The sequence below is a fragment of the Heteronotia binoei genome, chromosome 13, assembly GCF_032191835.1.
Source record: "Heteronotia binoei isolate CCM8104 ecotype False Entrance Well chromosome 13, APGP_CSIRO_Hbin_v1, whole genome shotgun sequence".
NCBI classification, from domain to species: Eukaryota; Metazoa; Chordata; class Lepidosauria; order Squamata; family Gekkonidae; genus Heteronotia; species Heteronotia binoei.
Window position 1 is genome coordinate 49883269 of NC_083235.1, and position 22327 is coordinate 49905595.

Genomic DNA, 22327 nt, shown 5'->3' on the forward strand with positions numbered 1-22327 from the left:
GGATTCATATCCTGCCCCTCCACTCCGAATTTCAGAGTCTCAGAGCAACTTACAATCTTCTTTACCCCACATCAGACACCTTGTGAGGTGGTTGGGGCTGAGAGAGCTCCTACAAGAGCAATAGCTGACCCAAGGCCATTCCAGCAGTTGGAAGTGGAAGAGTGGGAAATCAAACCCAGTTCTCCCAGATAAGAGTCTGCACATTTAACCAACCCACCAAACTAATAGAAATAAAGTGCACAATTGTATCATCCTGAAACCATCCCCTCTCCCCGGTCCGTGGAAAAATTGTCTTCCACAAAACCAGTCCCTGGTGCCAAAAAGGTTGGGGACCACTGCTATACATGACAGTCCTTCAAGTACTTGAAGTCAGAGATCATATCACCTCTCAGCTGCCTTCTCTCCAGGCTAAACATACCCATCTCCTTCAACCTTTCTTCATAGAACTTGGTCTCCAGACCCCTCACCATCTTTGTCGCCCTGCTCTGAAGCCATTTCAGTTTGTCTATATCCTTCTTAAAATGTAGTGCCCAAAACTGAACACAGTACTCCAGGTGAGGTCTTATCAGAGCAGAGTAAAGCGAAACCATCACTTCTTGTGATCTGGACACTGTGCTTCTGTTGATACAGCCCAAAATTGCATTTGCCTTTTTAGCCACCGCATCACACTGTTGACTCATGTTCAGCATTTGGTCCTCTAAGACCCCTAGATCCTTTTTGCACATACTACTGCCAAAACAAGTCTCCCCTATCCTATAGCCATGCATTGGATTTTTCCTACCTTAATGCAGAACTTTACATTTATCCCTGTTAAAATTCATTTTATTGGTTTTAGCCCAGTTTTCCAGCCTGTAAAGATCATTCTGTGTCCTGTCTCTGTCTTCTACTATATCTGTAACCCCTCCCAACTTAGTATCTTCTGCAAATTTAATAAGCATTCCCTCTGTTCCTTCATCCACATCATTTATAAAGATTGATCAAAAACAGGCCCCAGGACAGATCCTTGTCACTTGTCAGATTCTCTTGTCACTCCTCTCCAAGAGGATGAGGAACCATTAACAAGCACTCTTTGAGTGCAATTTGCCGGCTGTTACAGATCCACCTAACAGTAACAGGATCTGAACCACATTTTACCAACTTGTCAACAAGGATAGTATGTGAAGCCTTATCTAAAGCCTTACTGAAATCAGGATAAACTATGTCTACAGCATTCCCCTGATCCAGCAACGTAGTAACTTTCTCAAAAAAAGAGATCAGGTTAGTCTGACATGAGTTGTTCTTGAGAAACCCATGCTGGCTCTTAGTAATCACAGCCATCCTTTCTAAATGTTCCAGGACTGACTGATGATTTGTTCTAAGAGCATAAGAACAGAAGAGAAGTTATGTTGGCCCATCCAGTCCAACATTCTGTGTCACACAGTGACCAAAAAAACCAGGTGCCATTAGGAGGTCCATCAGGGAGCCCAGGACACTAGAAGCCTTCCCACTGCTGCCTCCCCCCAAGCACCAAGAATACAGAGCATCACTGCCCCAGACAGAGTTCCATCAATACATTGTGGCTAATAACCACTTATGGACCTGTGCTCCATATGTTTATCTAATCCCCTCTAAAACTTTTCCAGGTATAGATGTCAAGCTGACATGTCAGTGGTTACCTGGATCCTCCTTTTTCCCCTCTTGAAGATGGGGACAACATTCACCCACCTTCAATCTTCTGGCACCTCACCTGTTCAGTACTTTTGTCTAGAACAGTTTTGCAGCTGCAATTTTTCACTTGCTGAAAACATGTCAACAACTTATGTAATTCAGATCTTTGAGCTTAATTAATATATTTAACAGCTGTAATATAAGGCACATTCCATAAACAGAAATCTATAGTCTATGAATTGTACTTTTTATGGTTTTAAACATGAATTTTTAGTTTCATAAAACAAATGCATAAGGTCTCATTTAATACTTGAAATGTAAACAGTCCCCTTTTTTGCTGAATAATGACTTTTAGCATTAATCCTACATTTAGTTTTCAAAGGAGATTCTGTATTATTAGGCTCCTAGGGAAAAAAACCTATTATGCTTCTTAATAGAATTTAAAAATTTGTTCTTCTTGAAGAGTGGAAGATCTATATTAACTGTAGAAAAGGGCACATTAATTTCTGAATCAATATCTTTTGTCTCTCTCACCTGAATATCTTTGGACCCTATGGTCCTAGCAAACTACTGCCCAGTCTCGAACTTGCTGTGCTTGGGCAAGGTAGTGGTGAGGGTGGTGGCAACACAGCTTCAGGCTTTCTTGGAGGATGCCTATGTCCTGGATCCCTTCCAGTCTGGCTTCCGCCCTGCCCATGGGATGGAGTTGGTGTTGGTCACCTTGGTGGATGATCTTCAGAGGCATCTGGATCGAGGCGGTTCAGCACTGCTGATCCTTCTTGATCTGTCAGTAGCGTTTGATACAGTCACCCATGAAGTGTTGGCCCACCCTCTTGCCGATGCAGGGATATATAGGGGCTGGCCCTACAATGGCTGGTCTCCTTTCTCCAGGGTCAGGGACAGAGGGTGGCACTTGGGGGTGAACTATCCCAGTGGCACCCATTACAATGTGGTGTGCTGCAGGGAGCATTTCTTTCCCCAATGTTATTCAACATCTACATGCGCCCTCTTGCCCAGATTATCCAAAGGTATGAACTGGGGTGTCATCAATATGCAGATGACACCCAGCTCTATCTGCTGATGGATGGCCACCCAGATTCGGCCCCGGAGGAACTGGGTAGGGCATTGCAACCCATGGCCAGTTGGGTGCAACAGAGTCGGCTGAAATTGAATCCATTGAAGACGGAGGTCCTGTGCCTAGGTTACAGAGGGTGGGATCAGAGATCAGGTTCTCATCCTTTGATGGGGCTCCATTGAAGCCCATGTCAAGGGTGAAGAGATTGGGGATATTTCTGGATGCCTCTCTGACTATGGAGGCCCAGGTTACCACCACTGCCAGATCAGCCTTTTTTCATCTGAGGTGGGTCAGACAGTTGGTCCCATATCTCACCCCCCACAGCCTGGCCACAGTGACCCACGCGATGGTCACTATCAGGCTAGATTATTGTAACTCTCTCTATGTGGGGCTGCCCTTGACCCTCCTCCAGAAACTCCAGCTGGTGCAGAACACTGCGGCATGGATGTTGACATTGTCGCCTATATGGTCATGGATCCATCCTGTGCTGCATGGACTACATTGGCTACCCATTGAGTACCAGATCTGGTTCAAGGTGTTGGTACTTACATCTAAAGCCTTATACGGCCAGGGGTCAGCATACCTACAGGACTGCCTTTCCCTGTATGAGCCCCGTAGGTCTTTACGATTGGCAACCCAACAACTTCTGGTGATACCGAGCCCCAGAGATGTCCTGTCTGGTGGAATGAGCTTCCCCTGCAGATCCGGGCCCTGCAGAATCTGCTTCAACTCCACAGGGCCTGTAAAACAGAGCTCTTTTGCCAGGCTTTCAGCTGAGGCAGTGGATGTCACTTGTTACTGGCTTCCCCTCTTCATTCCATCCCAGTGTTATAAGACCTGCATATTACGAAGCAGCTATATAAGCTTTTGGTTGAAAGCAGCAACCTCTGAGTCTCCTCCTGATTGGGCGGAAATAGAAACGTTTCTTCTTTCAACAAAGTTCTTGTATGACTGCTTGTGGAATCCATGTTTGACTAAAACTATAAACAGGAGGTTTTGTTGAGTAAATCTTTGCAGTTATGCTCCGGGATATGATGTCTATCCTTTTCAAAATTTGAAAAGAGTAGGTTTCTCATGTATTGCTCATTTTTGGGATAAGGGCAAATTTATAGAGAAATTAGCTTTGGAAAATAAAATGAATAGTAAAAGTCCATGGTACAATTATTTACAAATAAAGCATTGTTTGGAGACGATGTTAAGAGAGGTCTATACCAAACGCGAAATGTCTAATTTGGAATGTTTGTTATTCAAAAAGGAGGAGCAAGAACTAGGGCTAATTACTAAATTATACAAGATTTTAAACTCAAGATTAAGAAAATAGCACTTTGTATCAGACACATTGGGAAGCAGATTTAGGGAAAACACTAAGGAATCTAGGTTAAAAATCTGGTCATCTACTAGCTTTTGCTCTAAGATTTTTTCAGTGAGATTCCAATCAGCTAAATTAGTTTTATGATGGTATTTGCTGCCTCCAATATTACATAAATCCAAAGCTTTGGAATCTCCTTTTTGTCCTAAACAATGCGGTCAAACAGCATCATTTTATCATTATTGGTGGTCATGTCCATTCAGGGGCTTTTCAATTTCGGGGGGGGAGGGGCTGGGGCCCAGCCAGAAACATTTGATCCAGTGGCATCATAGGGAGGAGCCAGTTACATCACAGGGAGGGGCCTCCATTATCACTACCTATGAATTTATGGAGAAGCTCCCTCCTCATAAATTTAGGGAACACCCCCCCCCAACAATGCCCATGGACCGGGTCAAACCCAGAAAAAGGTGGGAGTTGGCTGGCAGTTATAGTGGTATCTCAGAGGTCTCTTGCTGTGTCCTGTTTTTGAAATTCACTTTTAGAATAGTCACTTTAAGATCTGCAAATATACATATCATATGCATATCATATGCATAGGACAAACTAATGGTCACAAATTTGACAGTAAAAGGTAATACAGAAAAGCTTTAGGGGAACATTTCCCTTCCCCCCCCCCGCTGTTTTCTTTACCTTCCCCTCCCCCAACAGACACCCTGTGAGGTAGGTTGGGCTAAGAGAGCTCTTACAGCAGCTGCCCTTTCAAGTACAACTCCTACAAAAGTAATGATTGGCCCAAGGCCATTCCAGCAGCTGCAAGTGGAGGAGTGGGGAATCAAACCCGGCTCTCCCATAAGAATCTGAGCACTTAACTACCGCACCAAACTGGCTGTCACCTACTATATGTTGGGTTTAGTATATGCTACAGTTTACAGCTGCTGCTGATACTGGGGCTTGACACCTAAATCATTCAGTTTTCACTTATACTCAGAAATCAAACTTTCATTTAATTTCATGTATTCAACATATCCTGCCCTACCCACAAAATGGGCTCACATCGTAAAGGATGGCTCACATCATAAAACCAACAGCAGCAAAACAATAAATAAGATTAATAATTAATAGCAAAAAAAGGCTCATGTCAGATAAAATAAGTGTGTGTGCAATCTAAATGAAACAGTGTACATGCACACAAAAGCTGATGCCCAGAATAAAACTTGGTTGGTTCTTAAAGGTGCCACTGGCCTCAAATTTTGTTCTTAAAGGCCTCTGATCTTCATGGCCACACTCAATCTCACCTTCCCCCCAAATGTAAATTGGAACCAAGCAAGTGTTTTGAATCCACCACCAAAGAGAGCCTGCAGTCTGACTGTTGGTGCATAAAAGTGGCGAGGGAAGGAGTGTCACTATTACCTTGACAATTGCTGCCCTATCCAAGGCTGATTGGTTCATCTTCTTTTCCACCTCATGAGAATTGTAAGGCAAGAGACAAGCAGAAGTGGTTTTCCACTGTCTTCCTCTGCACAGCAGCCTCAGCTTTCCTCCAAGCATTAACCATGGCTATTCCTGTGTAATTTCCAAATTCTGATGAGATCTGGCTAGTTTGGGATATGAGGGCTGTGACTTCTTTTTGTATTGAAGGACGTCTGTAGCTGAAGATTGACACCTAGCCTCTGGCATGGGGGAAGCTCAATTAGCATTTCTAAGAAGCTGAGCTTGGGTTGAAAAGTCATTAAGTAATTCATAGAGTCATTCAGTGACTTTGAAGCTCAGAGGGAAAATCACACACAGCTTTTATCACCCCATTCATGTCTTTGAAGCCCCAAGTCCTGTGTTGATTGCCCAGCAGGGGCTTAGCCCCGGGTGGGAAAATCGGGGGGGGGGGGCTGCAGCCCCCCAGCCCCTGCATACTTTACGCCTGTGTCCATTTATCTTACAATACTGCAAAAGTGTTGTTTCAGTGTTAAATCAAGTGCTGAGTGTTAATTTGCCAATTGATCCTGTTTTGATAGTGCTTGATTGTTGGATTGATTATGTGGTTGAAAATGGTAGGTGAGAGATTATATCTATATGGTTATCCATAGCTAAGACTGAACTAGCTACAAAATGGAAGGATAAAAAACCTCCATCTTTGAGTAACTGGAAGGATAAAATATGGGATTATTTCATTTTAACAAAAATGGTTTATTAGTCCTCAAATTGTTCTCCTCAATCTTTTGGGGGGGAAATTGTGATACCTTGGTTTCCAGTTGTGACTTATCATATGAATACTGATATTTTACCACAAAATCCTGTATAACATAACCTGATATATTTTTAATGTTGACTGTAATGAAATTATTTGTTCAATAAAATTCCTTCTATCTGGAAAAAAAAAAAAGACCTGATGGACCTGGACCATAAGCTATGTCTGTGAGGTAGAATTTGCCAATTTAGTACCTATTGTTCCTCTGTAATTTTAGATTTTATATACTTTAAATTGGTTTTTACTGTGGATTGTTTTTCTAATGTAACCCACCCTGAGCCCGTTCTATGGGAAGGGTGGGCTAAACATTGAATACAATAAATAAATAAATAAATATACAGCATTTTTTCATGATAACTTGAATTCCCTGCACTTTTTTTTTGCATAGTTTTAGCTGCCTTATAAAGAGGTGGTGCATCCAAACAATCTTCATTAATAATGTTTCAACAAAGACATTGGTTTCATTAATGAAAGAAATGTGGATAGCATTATTTCCCAGACTTCAAAAAACTTGCCCAGAAGCAAATATGTCAGCCTTAGTTTGAGGGAGTAGAGTTTATAGTACAAGTACAGCCTGATGGATACTGTTTCACACAGTGCCAATAACTGGCCCTGAAGGACCAAACAAAAAGGCCACAGAGACTGATTCCCCACTCGCCTTGTTCTGGTCTTGTTGCTCCTTTTCCCACAGCACTTCTGCTGGATTTTGCATACGCTGCTCTGGAGTGATGACTTGCTTCACCTCTTTTCAGGTTCCCTCTATGGCAAGTAGAATCCTCTGAAAACCGGTTTCTGCTTGCCATGGAGGGAACTTGAAAAGAGGTGGGGCAACTCACTACTCCAGAGCAGCTTGTGCGAAATCCAGCAGAAGCGCTGCAGGAAAAGGAGCAATGAGACCAGAACAAGGCAAGTGGGGAATTGGTCAGAGGCTGAGTCCCTCCCCTAATGTGTCCTCCCAACACTAGTATTCAGAGTTTTTGTGTATATGGGGGCTTCATTCAGCCACCATGCCTAGTAGCCATCAGTGTATCTCTCCTCCATGAATCTGTCCAGCCTCTTTTAAAGCTATCTGTGCTCATGGCCTCCACTGGCTGTGAATTCTACAAGGTGAGTAAAGAAATATTTCCTTTGGTCTATCCTAAACTTCTTTCCCTCCAATTTCATTGGGTGTCCTCAACTATTGTGGGAGAGGGGGTAAAAGCTCCATTTATTTTCTTCACCTCTTCCCCCCTTTATATTTTCCTGTGATGTGGAGGAATAGAAATGGTAAATTCCCTTGTACTATATAAATGTGTGCCATTTGTTGCAATTTCACATAAACTTTAACCCCATTCTTCGAAACCCAAATGACACATATTTATATAGTACAATATAGTTTCTTGGAATGGCTTGGCAGGAAGAGGGAAAATCTGAGGCACTTGGGCAATCAAACAATTATCAGTTGTTTATACTGTGTTGTGTTAAAGGGGACTGTGTGAATATAAAAAAAATGTATGTTTCAGGTAAGCATCCTGCAGAAATAAAGGCTGCCCTTTTTGTATCTTTTAGTGAAAAAGTTATATCTGGACCCCAAGGGCTAAAAGATGGTATGGGTCCTTTTTAACTTCTCTATGTTCCTTTAGGAAGAAACGGTACTGCACTTTTATGGAGGACTTCTATTACATGACATATTGTGTGTATAATATATAACAACATGAAATTTGGCAGATCTGAAGCTGTTTTTTGTGTTGATTAAAGTTCTTTGCATCACGATAGGTTAAAGTTTTACAGCTTAATACTTTTAAGTTAACTTCTGGCATTACTTCAAAACAAGTTTGCAGAATTTATCGCAAGTACTTCTCTTATCTGAATAACCATTTTATCCTGATACTGATTTAAGCCTACATTATTCTGTTATTGTCAAAGAAAGACAAGAGGAGATTCTGTCAAATCTTTGTGGCACAAGTTCTTTTAGATGCTTCTAGTTTATTACAAACTTTTGTATGCTGAGAAGGAGGTGCTACTGGACCATAAGCTCTAAAATGGCCTCCTATGTTTCTTGGTTTGTGTATCCTGCATGTTTTAATACAGAATGGGGTGGTGATCCCACGATACTCTTCAAGGTTAAAACAAATGAGACCTTGAAGGCAACTGATGAAACTTTGGAGGCAATTGATACCATCAACTGCAGAATTAAAGCTTGTTTTTAGATTGTTATATTGTTTTATTATGTGAATCTGATTTTAACCTTGTATTATTGACTGTTGTTACCCGCTCAGAGCCCATTTGGGAAAGACTGTCTAAATAAATAAATAAATAAATAAATAAGATTCATGATGGGATCTTTCCAGTAGTTTTAAACTAAATTACAAGTGATTAGGATCAGGACCACGAGGGGAAATAGGATAGAAAACTGTTTAACTCCTGGGCAGTTTCATTAATTGAATACACCCTCCCCCCAAACACACCCACTAAAACTCTAGTGAAAATAGATGGAAAGAGGTGGGCACTCATTTTTTTAAATCTAGTGGCACTACAATATTCACTGCTCATACAGAAATGCGAGGCACAGTAACCTCTGAGGAAGAATAATTCAGCTGCAGCATTGTATTTGGAGTGGCTGAGTGCCCCGCTCCGAATGGAGAGACAAGACTGAATTACCATCCACTCACTCCCAGAGGAAGGCAAAGCTAGAGCTGCAAATCATGCAGAGATGCAGCAGGCACCTTGATTTCACAGGAACCTTGCATTAATTTGTTTTTTTTCCTCCTGACATACTTTTCATGGTGAACAGTTTGGTGATTAGAGCTTTATGGAATAAAAATAGCTATCATCGCTGCTTTAGAAAGGAAGCTATTACTTAAAAAAAGGAAGGTTTGCTGAACCTTATTTGCAAAGTGTTAGATATTGTTGATAATTATGGTTGAGGAATGTTGAAGATCCATTACTTCTGCTACCTAGGGTTGCCAATTCCCAGTTGGTGGTAGGGCATCGCCTGGTTTGGAGGCCCTCCCCCCACTTCAGGGTTACCAAAACGTGGGGGTGGAGATGTCTGCTGGGTGCTCCATTGTACCCTATGGGAACTGGTCCCATAGGGAATAGTGGATCTCTGGGAGGATTGTTTTTCAAGGTAGAGGCACCAAATTTTCAGCATAGCATCTGGCACCTCTCCTCAACACCTCCCCACCCCCAAGTTTCAAAAAGATTGAGCCAGAGGGTCCAATTCTTTGAGCCCCAAAAGAAAGTTCTCCCATCCTTCATTATTTCCAATGAAGGAAAGGCATTTGAAATGAGTGTGGTCCCTTAAATGTGATGACCAGAACTCCCTTTGGAGTTCAATCGTACTTGTCACTACCTTGCTTCTGGCTCCATCCCCAAAGTCCCCAGATATTTCCTGAGTTGGATCGGGCAACCCTACTGCTACCAGATGTTGCACTTATTCTACATGGTTTCCTTTCGGTCTTGTGAAAGTTCATGTCTGCTTTGAACTGATATTTTTCAGGGTTTGCAAGATGAGATTGAAAACTATCACAGTCAGGTTCACTTGGTGGGAAAGAAACTGCAACACAGAGATTTGGAGACACAACAACAGGTATAATGTTATTTTCTGATAGATTTCTGCTCATGGGCTAGGAGGCTAAATATATATGAAAACATTTTCTTGCTTGAAGACAAAACCACAACTCCTACTGAAAATGCACAGTACTTTATTATTATTATTATTATTATTATTATTATTATTATTATTATTATTATTATTTTGGGGGGGTTATATATAAAAAGGGATTATACTGTCAGTACCTAATGGGCAAATTCTTAACCAGTGCTGTCTCTCTCAAACTGATAGTTTAGATGTTAAATTATGCATTTGTTTTTAAATGCCAATATTGTTTGCATTTTCATTTTTTAGGTATTGACTGCAGTAGGTCATGTTAAGAATGATAATACAATTGAATACATGTTCAAGTTGACATAAAGTAATAATTGGCTGTACAGTTTATCCTTGGCCTTTCATTATGTATTAAGTGGTTCAAAAATGAACTGTGATAGGATGAATATTTTGAATGATGAAATCAGAGCTCTAGATCATTTGAGTTTCTGAATCCTGGTGAACTGTACTGTAGATTTACAGGTGATTACCTGAAAATCTTAAACAGTTGCTAACTGTTTCATTTATTACAGATTAGGAGAGGGGGCATATGATTTAAGAGAAATGCTTAAATGTGCCAGGCAAGAAAATAAGACCTCTTCTTAAACAAAGCACAGATCCCTGTTGTTAAGCCATGGATTAATATATGTGTTACATTACAAACCCATTGGTGAGGCTTTTCAAATCTTGACTTGAGGCCAAAATATGCACCATGTTCTTTTTCCTTTGTCCGTTTGACAGAGTGATGTACAAGAATAGTTGTAATCAGGTAATCTCATAGACTCTTTCTGTGAGTAAGCACTATGGCACTTCCACTTGTAACACCCACACATACAAAAACCTTTCTGAAGAAGAGGTACGGTACATCATTTGAGAAATTAGCCATCTTTCCAGTACCTGAATCCTTACGTGAATATTTTGCTCTCCTGAATTTATGGACCCTTTTTATCCTTGTGTTGTCTTTTTTATCAGTGCTAGGTAAACTTGAAGACTAGCAAAGCATTTACTGTTCTGTGCAGGGCCAGGCTAGCCTTTTCACATCTTCAGGCACACCTGTGCCAATGCACCTGGCCAGCACTTCCACAGTGGGGCATGGACTGTTCCTCGCTTGTGGGACATAGCACTGTGGCACTGCCAGCTGCCTGCCCTTCAGTGCTCCATACTGCTGTTTCCTGAGGTGATCCAGGGTCGGTGGGGAGGGGGGGGGGACTGCCATGAACATCAGAACAGAATCCTAATAGACCCCTCGCCTCCTCACTCAGGCAGGATGTTCCATCCAAATCCTTACTGAATCCTCGTCATGCAGGAGCACAGCTGGCCAAGAGGGCAGACATCTGGGGATTGGGTAGCTGGCTTCAGCTGCCCCTTCTCCTTCCTTTGCCCCCCCCCCCATCCTTTCTTCTCCAGCTCTGCAGAGAAACCTCCTCAGCAGCTCCTTGGCAACTGTACACCGATTCTCAGGTGCCATTGCCCACTCCCTTCTACTCCCTCATCCTTTGCTGGAACAATCGCAACACAAAAGCCTCTGAGGAGTTGCCAAGGCCCAGAGGAGAGGGCCATTTCAGTCTCAGTCTCTGGCTAAACTTTCCTGGGCAGGCAGAGGGGACTGCAGGCAATTGAGTGAGCTCTGGGAGGCCTGGGCCCATCCCAGCCTCCTTCGAAGGAAGCTTGGAAGGACTCAGATGGGGTCAGTGGGGAATGAAGCAGCTCAAGAGCCAACATAGCCAAGTTGTTCATGTGATACAGGCAGGGAATGAGCCCATTGACCCCAAAAGCCATCTGCTTTTGCCCAGTAGTGGCCCATAAGAAGGCCAGCCACAGCCCCTGGACAGCCTTGACTTTTCAGGCCCGGAGCCTAGTTGCACCCACTCTCCATGAGGCAGGACCTGAACAAGAAAAATGGGTAGAAAACAGAGATTGTCTTCCCTTGGTTATGGTGAGGCACCAAAGTAATAATTGGCTTTTTTTTACATCAGGTCTTAGCCAATTCATGGCAACCTCATAGGGTTTCAAGGCAAGAGACATTCAGAAGTAGTTTGCCATTGCCTGTCTCTGTGTAGCAACTCTGATATTTCTTGATGGTCTCCAATACTAACCAGGACCTTCCCTACTTAGCTTCTGAGATCTGAGGAGATCGGGCTAGCCTGGGCTATCCAGGTCAGGGCATAATTTGCCTAGGGCTCCAGAAACCCTTAGGCCCTGCCCTACATTAGAGATTTTGGTTTCTACGCAGCCATCCCGTTCTTTCTTTCGAGATCGTTTCCTGAATTCATACCCTGCGTGTCTCAGCTATCTGAAACCCATAATCCTTTGTTATTTTCACAACTACCTATAAGTTGCACCTTTTAATAATGAAAGCAAGCGGTAGTGATATTAATAGTGAGAACAGGCATGCCTTAAAGCAGCACCTTGTACAGTCTCCCCCCCACACATACACCCTTCCTGTTCAAATGTAAGCACCACTTCCTCAATTTTACAGGTTCTTCAGATTTTGTAGTAGTGTCCGTTTGAATAGCTGGCTGCTGTGGTCCCTCTTCAAAGCAGCTTCACAAAGGGAGTGCCGTTTTAAGTGCTGCATGAATTTGCGTGTATTTATCTATTAAGTTGTCACAATTTTCTGTCTCCTTTTCCAAAAAAGAAAGTGCAACCCATTTCCAAAATACTATAAAACTGCTCAGAGGAGAGAAACCACCAGCCTGTCAGTACTTGCACAGCTACCCACCAGCTATTCAGCCCTCTGCATACTTTATGCCATGAAACCCAAAGACCTAGTTTTTCGTGTTCATAATTATGTCTTTTACAGTGTCATGGGGGAGCTAACTTTCAGCATGTAGAAACTATTTCCTGTGAACTCTGTCAGCAAAGTGTCAGCAAAGCAATGGCTGATCTAATGGAAGATTTCCATGTTAGAAAAGGGGGTGGTTTTTGCTGATTCCCCCTTTCTGTTGCCTCTGTTACCTCTGCCTCTCCCCTCATTCTGTTCCTGGGTGTCCCCTGAAGAATTTGAGAGAATATTTGGGGTTACAGCAGAAGGGGGAAAGTAAGGGAGCTGTATTCTGCAGATGAAAATCCCTTCTGATTGTGGAAATCACTGTTGGATCCATGTGTGTAAATATGAAGTTCCTAATTAATTTAATCATAGACTTGTAAGGGGCTATATAGGCCATCTAATCCAGCCCCCTGTGCAATGCAGGATCAGTCTAAAACATCCTTGACTAATGTTCTTGCAGCCTGTACTTGAAGCCTGCCAGTGAGGGGAGCTCACTACCTTCTTAGGCAGCCGATTCCACTTCTGAACTACACTTAATTTTCCTAATATCCAGCTGGTATCTTCCCACCCTTAATTTAGACCCATTATTGAGTCCTTTCCTCTGCTGCCAACAGGAACAGCTCCCCGCTCTCCTGTAAGTGACAGCCTTTCAGTACTTAAAGAGAGCACTCATGTCCCCTCCATCCTCCTCTTTGGTATAGTGGTTAAATGTGTGGACCCCTATCTGGGAGAACTGGGTTTGCAACTGCTGGAATGACCTTGGGTAGGTCATAACTCTGTCAGAAGCTGTTCTGGAGAGAGCAGTCTCTGTCAGCTCTCAGCCGCACCCACCTCACAGGGTGTCTGTTATGGGGAGGAGAAGGGAAAGGAGATTGTAAGCTGCTCTGAAACTCCTTTGGGTAGTCAAGGGCAGGGTATAAATCCAATCTCTCCTCTCCTCTCATCTCATCTCCTCTTGACTGAATATTCTGTAGTCCCTCAGCCTTTCCCCATAGTGCTTGGTCTCCAGGCCCCTGATCACCCTCATCACTCTCTTCTATACCTGCTCCATTGTGTCCACATCCTTTTTGAAGTAAGGCCTTCAGAAATGTGCTCAGTACTCCAGGTGTGGCTTGACCAATACATTGTACAGCAGGACTGTGACATCTTGCGATTTGGATGTTATGCCTCTTTAATACACTCTAAGACAGCATGAGGGGTGGGGGTTGCTGCTGTATGACACTGACTGCTCATATTTAGTTTACAGTCCACCTGTGTACCTCAAGGTTTTGTTCACACACAGTGCTGCCCAGAAATATATGTGTGCTTCTAATTTTTGTTACCCAGATGTTATTCTTGTTGAACTGCATCTTATTTACATCTGCCCACTTTTCCAGTGTGTTTAGTTCTCATTTAATTCTATCTCTACCTTCCGGTGTATTTGCTACTGCTCCCAGTTTCATGTCATCAGGAATGAGTAGCCCCTCCACCTTCTCTTCCAGATAATTTATAAAAATGTTGAACTGGGCCCAGAACTGTGGCATATCACTGGATACCACCTCCCAATCAGATGAAATATTGCTGACAATTACTGCTAGGTACAGTTGTCCAACCAACTTCCTATCCATTTTGAGGCCAGTCCATAGTCCTCTAGTTCAGTGGTCCCCAACCTTTTTGGCACCAGGGACCGGTTTTGTGGAAGACATTTTTTTCCATGGACCAGGGCGGGGGGTGGGGAATGGTTTTGGGATGATACAATTGTGCACTTTATTTCTAAAGTGTTTGGTGTGGTGGTTAAGTGCGTGGACTCTTATCTTGGAGAACTGGGTTTAATTCCCCACTCCTCCACTTGCAGCTGCTGAAATGACCTTGGGTCAGCCATAGCTCTGGCAGAGGTTGTCCTTGAAAGGGCAGCTTCTGGGGAGAGCTCTCTCAGCCCCACCCACCTCACAGGACATCTGTTGTGGGGGAGGAAGGTAAAGGAGATTGTGAGGCACTCTGAAACTCTGAAATTTGGAGTGGAGGGCAGGATGTAAATCCAATGTCTTATTGTTATTATTAGTACATTATAATATATAATGAAATAATTATACAACTCATGGCCCGGTTGCTAACTGGCCACGGACCGGTACTGGGCTACGGATTGGGGGTTGGGGACCCCTGTTCTAGTTTACCCATCAGAACATCATGGGGAACCCTTTCAAAAGCTTTACTGAAATCCAGATAAACAACATCAACAGCATTCCCTCAATGCAGTAAGCTTGTCAGTGTATCAAAGAAGGAAATGAGGTTGGTCTGGCAGGACTTATTGGGTACAAATGTGTGCTGACTTCCCCAGATCACAAAGTTGTACTTCAGATGCTTGTAAATTGGCCCCTTTAAAATCTGCTCTAGTATCTTCCATGGGACAGAGGTCAGATCAACTGGACTGTAATTTCCTGGGTCATCTTCCCTCAATTTTTTTAATATTGGGATAACATTTGGCCTCCTCCAGTCTTGTAGCACATCCCCCCCCATCCTCCAAAAGGTCTTGAAGATGATGGACAAAGGCTCTGCAAGCTCTCCAGAAAGTTCTTCAAGCATTCTTGGGCACAAACCATCTGGCCCAGGGGATTTGTATTCATCCAGTGTAGCCAGGTGCCTCTCAACAACCTCTCTGTATGTCAATCAGCAGCCTTGCCTGCTGTCATCTCTCAATAAGCCAGTTCTCTTCTTTGGGGGGGGGGGGGGACTGAGGTAAAATAGGCCCAACAGTTGAACTGTCACTTTTTTTACCTTGGGCGTTTTCCCACAGAGCTTACCGCGGTGCGACGTCCCTCTTCACCGCGCAGTGTCTGCGCGGATTTCCCATCAGCTGCTCCACATAACCAGGAAGAGCCACGGCTTTTGCGTCGCTAACGTAAACTGGGTTTTAGCGGTTTACATCTGTGACGCAAAAGGTCCAGCACTCCTTGGTTCTGCGGAGCAGTTGGTGGGAAATCTGCGCAGACGCTGCGCGGTGAAGAGGGACGTCGCTCCGCGGTAAGCTCTGTGTGAAAACGCCCCTTGTGTTTTTTCCTCATATAGCTGAAGAAGCTTTTCTTGTTGTAGCAAGCCTCACTGGTCAACCTCAGCTCACTCTGAGCTTTGTCCTCTCTGGTGGCTTCCTCTGTTTTCTTCCTCTTTGTTTTCTTCTGTCATTTATTATAATTTAATCCTACACCATTAAAAATATATCAGGTTAAATTCAGAAGAGGAGAGGGGGAAAACGAATGCAGGGTCCTGAAATGCATTTTAGAAGTGATGCTCTGATGTTGCATGTTAGATGCTTTCTACTTCTAGTTTGTAAAAGCTGGTCTGTGAGCGTGTGTATGTGTGTATCACCAAACTAGGCACCATGTAATGCTTTATTATTCAATTATACACTTACATAGCAGAAAACAGAACAGAAATGAAGTGGTAGAGTCCTGATGTGCCAGATTGGAGGACAAAGAGGTGGAGGGGATCATATGTCATCTTTCTCTTTATTATCAGTTTTCTACGGTTAAAATAGCACTTCACTTAGCAATATGTCAATTACCAATTAAGGGAAAGCCCTCTAGTGGGGGCGGGGAATGTCAGCTGTTTGGAATTGGGGCATGGAAACCTGCCATGTGGAAGTTTCATAGTTGCTGTGAATGTTTCTGCGTTTGCAGCATCAACAAGAACCCTGCCACCATGTGGAAGCAGCCTATGACTAGCCAAGCTAGAAGGTATTTGAGTTAAGATAAAAGAATGTTTATACAAGCCATTTAAATTACTGAGTTCTTTCAAGATTGTGTTTTTTTTCTCCGAGTGTAAATATTTTTACTGCTATTGTCACTCACTCTAGTCTTAGGACACAAGTAGCTGAATGTTAAATCAGTCTGAATGTTAAGCTGTTAAATCAGTCTGAATTACTGAATTATTTCTGCAGGTCCCTAACTCAGTACTATAGAAATGTTTTAATGAGTGAATCAGGTACTTTCCCAAATGTTAACTTGCACTAATGCAGCTTTTCTAAAACTGAACAAGCTAAACCCAAGAAAGGAGTCTCAAATTTGGGTTGTTGGAGAGTTTTTGTTTGTCTGCTTTGGGGGTGGTTGGTGGCTTTTTTCTTGGCTTTTGTTTTGTTGTCAAAAAGAATCTGTATTCCCTGTGGCAGCTAATCTCTTAGTTTTACTGCCTCTCCAATGAACATAATGGTGAAATGACTGCTCCTTTTACTGTTAATTCTTTGGCAGACCAGCTACATGCACATCAGATTTGCAAAGAGGCAGTAATAGTGACCAGTTTGAGATCAGCTGATTAAACAGCTATGTCCAACAAGGACCTTCCTTGGGACTTTCTCTCCTAGTTGTACCAAATGGCATTGTCTTGATACCACATTTTATAAAGGTTCAAAATTTGACTTGGCAGTATTTGCAAAAGACCATTTCCTAGGCTTTTAACAAGACTGAGTCAAGATTTTTGAAAAATACAGGTTTAAGTGGTTGCTGTTTTTCATTAAATGGAAAAGTCTTGTGTTTTGATTCTGTAACAACAACAAACAAATGAATAAGACATGAAAAAAGTTTCAATTAAAAACACAAGGCTGTTTCTAATTATTGCTTGTTGGGTGGTATCTTAGTTCTCCATCTTTGGCTTGTTTTTCAATGAGGCATCTCTGAGTCTGTCTTCATATTTGACAGCTTTGCTAAAGGGCAAACTACAGATTACATGACAGCCACAAGGAACAATGTACCCACAGCCCCTCTGTTGTAAAATGGGTCCAAAATGTTGGCAGGGGTACTAGCAGCTGAGGAGAGGAAAGTTCAGAAAGAAAACAAGTCATAGGGAAAGGAATAACTCCCCTCCCCTTCCTTCTTGGAAGCAAAGAGCCCCCTGCCAAGGAAGCTGTTCAAGGCACAGGGAACTGTCAGCTGCAGGGTAATGTATCAGTTGCCCCTCAGGCAAGTGAAATTTAGCTGAAACGTCATCTTAATTGCATACAAAGCATTAGTTTTCACCAAAATAGGGGTGTATGTGTTTAGAAAATACAAAATAGTTAAAATTTGGAAGAGTATCCTGAAAACATCAAGCATTAATTGCCAAACGTGAACATGTTTCTTCCTTGTGCAGGGAAGAAAGTACTTAACAGAATGTATCTAACATTTTCTGGATTATGTTCTGCTCCATTTCTTCTGTATGATAACCTATTGGGTCCTATCCAGTATTAGGTCCTATCCAGTGTTTCTTCTGACTAGGGTGTGCAGCAAAAAGAAAAGAAAGGGGGGTATTTTTTGAGATCCAGATATATTGGAACTGAAATATTTTGGTATCTCTTATTTCAAATATTGGTATGGTATTCAGCTCTAGATTTTTGGAGTGGGGGGTGGGGGGAGGGTTTCCAATATTTTTGGTGACATTATTCCGTATGGAGAATCTTTCTATGGGGCTGGAGAGTGTTTTTAAAGATACTGGTACTGCAATTTCAGGGGAACTGCTGGTGCCTGTCCTTTAAATAACTGCCATATTTTAAGTGAACTGGAACAAGGGGTCCAGTTCTGTGGACCCCTGAACAAGGTGCCCCCAGCCATTCTCCATTGCTTTCTGTGGAGAGGGAAAAACCTACAAAACATAAAACTGGAGCATTTCCCCCATAGGAATGCTATTGAAGCTATTGCTATACTAAACCAAACCAATGTAAAACCTGAGAATCTAAAACTATGTAAGACCCATGAATCTCAGAAACATCTCAAAATAAAATGCCAGAAAGAAAGAAAAAATCATGCAAACCCAACCCAGCTTCACCAAAGAACAAACTTTTTAAAAAACAACAAATCCCTTGAAAGTGACAGAACCTTACAAAAAACAGCCTGGCAAGTCCATACCAAGCAATGGGAGACCCAGAAACAAAGAGGGGGGAAACAGCCCTGGAAACCTGCAAACATCGGCTCCCAGTTGATTCTGAACATTTCCAGGATTTTTAAGGACCTATTTTTCCAATATCCTGAAAAATCCTGGATATATTTTGGGGAGCCAAAAATACCCCCCCCCCCCCAAAAAAAGGGGTATGCGGTAAGCTGCAAGAGGACAAAGCATTCAGACAGCATCTCCATGTGTTGCTGGCCCAATCACTTCTGCTTCCTTATCAGGGAAAGCTTTTCCCACACCATGTGGAAGTAGCTGGAGTAATGTCCATGCACAAGTTAAGACAAAATATACCCAGAGATATGCCATTTATAGGGAATATCTAGGTTATAGCATATGATTTAGAATCAATAGGGAGCTTTGCCTGAAGTGTCTATTTGAAACAGTAGCTGTAATAAATGACTCCAGGGAATTCTGTGAATGATGTTCCAGCATCCACACACAGACACACTCACTTGAAATAGAAGTATAGGTGTTACTACCAGTCAGGCTTCGGATTCAGTGGGAGCTTACAGGCAGGACCAGCCCTCCCGCTAGGCAAACTAGGTGGTTGCCTAGGGCGCCGAGATGAGGGGGGTGGAAAATTGGGCTCTCGACCCCCCCTCCAGTACCCTAGGCAAGTGTTTAGCTTGCCCCTCTCTCCGCCGCTGCCACCCCCCCCTGCGCAGAGTCCCAGCCTCCACTTGCCTGACCACCGCCGCACTTTTCCTTCTCTTCCCACCCGCCCCCCATCGCCACTCTTTTCCTTCCCTTCCCTCCCTTCCCACCCCCCAGATCACTGCCGCTGCACTTTTCCTTCCCTTCCCTCCCTTTCTTCTTGACTCCCACCCCCACCTTCCATTGCCACCACTGCCTCACTTTTTCTTCCCTTCCCTCCCCTTTCTGCCCTACCCCACCCCTCCCAGTCACTGCCGCACCTTTCCTTCCCTCAGGGACGGCCCTAGCCCTTCTAGCATATCCACGTGGCTGCTGCCTACTCATGAGTAGCCCCGTGCGTACTCATGGGTAGGCGGCATCTGCGGGGCTACTCGTGCGTAGGTAGCAGGCCCAGTGACTGGGGTGGGGGCGGAGCTCTGCTGCCTAGGGCGCCAGAAGAGCTAGGGCCGGCCCTGCTCACAGGAGCACAACTGCTGAACCTTTCTGAGAGCTCCACCTCCTCCTGAGAGTTCCAGCTCCTTGTCCATTGAATAGTAGGTGCAGTTGCATAACAGTCCCTGGATGAGTTCCAGCATCTATTTTTCTACAAAATGACCCCTGCTACCAGTGTTCCTTCTAAGCTGAATTAGCACAAACTAGCTCACAGAATTTTGGTCTCCAGCTTACACTTTTTTGTCTTACCTCAGGAAAAATGGCCCCAGAGCACAATAATTTATGCAGTAGCTCACAACATTAATGCCAGTAGCTCACAAAGTAGAATTTTTGCTCACAAGACTTAGAGGGAACTTAGAGGGAACATTGGTTACTACCTGTACATTTATCCAGTGAATCAGCTGGGGGGGGGGAGCATTTCAAGTTAGGAAAATGGTGTTGGAAGAATGGCTAACTTCCTTTCCAACATGCTGTCATCCCAGTCAAAACTGGAACCTCACAGAACTGTTTAAAGTGGGAGGAGGGTGGACTGGGAGCTCCATTAGTCAGATTTAATCTGTTTTCCTCTACAAGAGAAAATAAAGACACAAGACTTTTCTGTTAGGACAGGAAAATCTAGGCTCATAAGGCAGTGAAACAGTTGGGAACAATACATAAGTATAGTAGTAAAATCAGCTGGATCTTGAAAGTGGAGATTCTGATTAGAAAGACTTCTATGCAGATATGGCTTTAGGACAGGCACTCATCAAAAAGGAATTCAAGTCTGAATTTGCAGAATCACCATATTTCTTCTTCTTCTGGAGCTCCTTCTGTAAACTATGGCAATCCACCAAGGGAAGGGAGATGGGCTCATATTGAAAATGAACTATATATAACATAACTGAGAGAGTCAGAGCAAGTTCCAATACTGTTTTCCAAGTCTTTTATATCAATTTTTGAAATAAATTAAAGGGAGATTCATATGTGTGGGGGTTCTGTAGAAATAGAGTGAAACCCACTTTAAAAAGTAAAAAGTAACTCCAAAGTGCTAAATGAAAACAGGAGTGATAATTGCAAGAGAGTTGTGATTCAATAGTACTTATTGAATTTTGCTGTTGAATGTTTATTATTCTGACTTGCTTAAGTTAATTTTTATGACAGTTGGCTGCTTACAATGTTTGTCCTAACTTTTCTGTATCCATGCCAGTGAAATATATTTGTTCTCAGACATCAATGATGCATTCTTTGAAAATTTTGGTTGCTAAAATATCATAGGAAACATTTGCCATGCCTTGTTCTTAAAGGAAACATGAACATTGTTCTTACAAAATGCCCTGTCCTTCATTTAGAATTCTGTAGTTGCAAGACCCAAGCACAGATCAAAACATCAAGTACAAGATTTCCCCTTTCTTTTTTCCTTATTCTTAAAGGAATAAAAAATGGAATATCAGTATATGTATTTGTGATGGAACAAGCCTTCATGACTTGCAGACTCTGTTCTTCCCACTCCCTCCTTTGGATTGTCACCTCCTAGAAGGAGCTATTCTCTTTCTTCTATTAAGGTATTCACTGCCATCACCTGCTGATTTTAGGACTCTCCATTTTCCTTCCTAGTTCTGAGGCCTGGCTTTAAGGTCTCTTGTTACCCAGTGCCTGGTTACCACAGAGACCAAATGCTGCTTTGGCGCTCCCCTGGAGAATTGGCCACTTGCACACTGACTGCTTCCCTCCTCCCTGGGGAAGCCCCTTGCAAAATAGCATGTCCCAAAAACTATGTGGTACAGAGATCAACCACCAGCATCAAAAGATTAAAATATTTATTAACAAGGAAAAGTTAAAAGCATACTTTAGCTCGGCACCAGATCAGCAAACAAAGGAAAAAAGGATCCCCCCCCCCCCTTTCTTTCCCTGGTGCCTATGCATGCCCTTGCTAGATGTTAGAAGGACTACAGCAGACATTTAAAGTGGACACAGTTGCAGGATTGTTCCCTTGTTCCATTTATCTGGATGTCTGCATGATTTGGAAAAGATGGCCACCGTGACTGGCTTTTGCCCAGATATTTAGCATTTGTACAGCACATTTAAAGTGCCTGAAGATCTTCAAATACATTTCCTCTGTAATCTTTACAACAACCCTATTGCAGATGAGGAGACATACTATCAGGGAAAAGTGGTGTGCTGTATGAATGCATGGCAGTGGGAGGCACTAATGACACAGTTAATGAAAACAGAAGATAGTTAAACTTTTCCAGTTTTTTATTCCATTGTTTTCATAATACTTCTGTAAAGTGTTCCTGTGCATGCAGATTGCCAGCAAGGACCACAAAGTAGATAACTACACAGAGAGTTGTTGCTGAAACTTTCATCAGGCACTGTCCTGGAGAGATACAAAGGTAAGCATGGAGCTACAATACAATAGCAAAGAATAGATTGTTGAAATGATCTGAGAGTTGGAAACAGCAAGTGTAAAGAGAGGATAAAGGAGATAGAAAAGGCATGTAAACAAAGCTGAAAGGAGCAAATAAAGCTGGTTAAAAGGAAGAGAGTGAATTGTCGATAAAATGCTGTTGTCATGCCAATATTCAAACATTCAGAAGATGTACTGCAGCTTCGGTTATTTATATTTTTCCTATTTACACTGGAGACACTTTTAAAACTTTTTATAGGACATATTATGAATATATGAACATGCCTTATAT

At 42.8% G+C, this 22327-nt stretch overlaps 1 protein-coding gene across 2 annotated transcripts in view; it reads left to right on the top strand.

Annotated features, from left to right (window-relative positions):
• Positions 1-22327, top strand: part of CEP112 (centrosomal protein 112) — a 507150-nt gene that overhangs the window by 436072 nt on the left and 48751 nt on the right. For both annotated transcript variants that reach the window (XM_060252333.1, XM_060252332.1), the window contains exon 24: positions 9755-9844. In XM_060252333.1, the coding sequence (XP_060108316.1) occupies positions 9755-9844 (90 nt within the window). The remainder of the gene's footprint in view (positions 1-9754; positions 9845-22327) is intronic.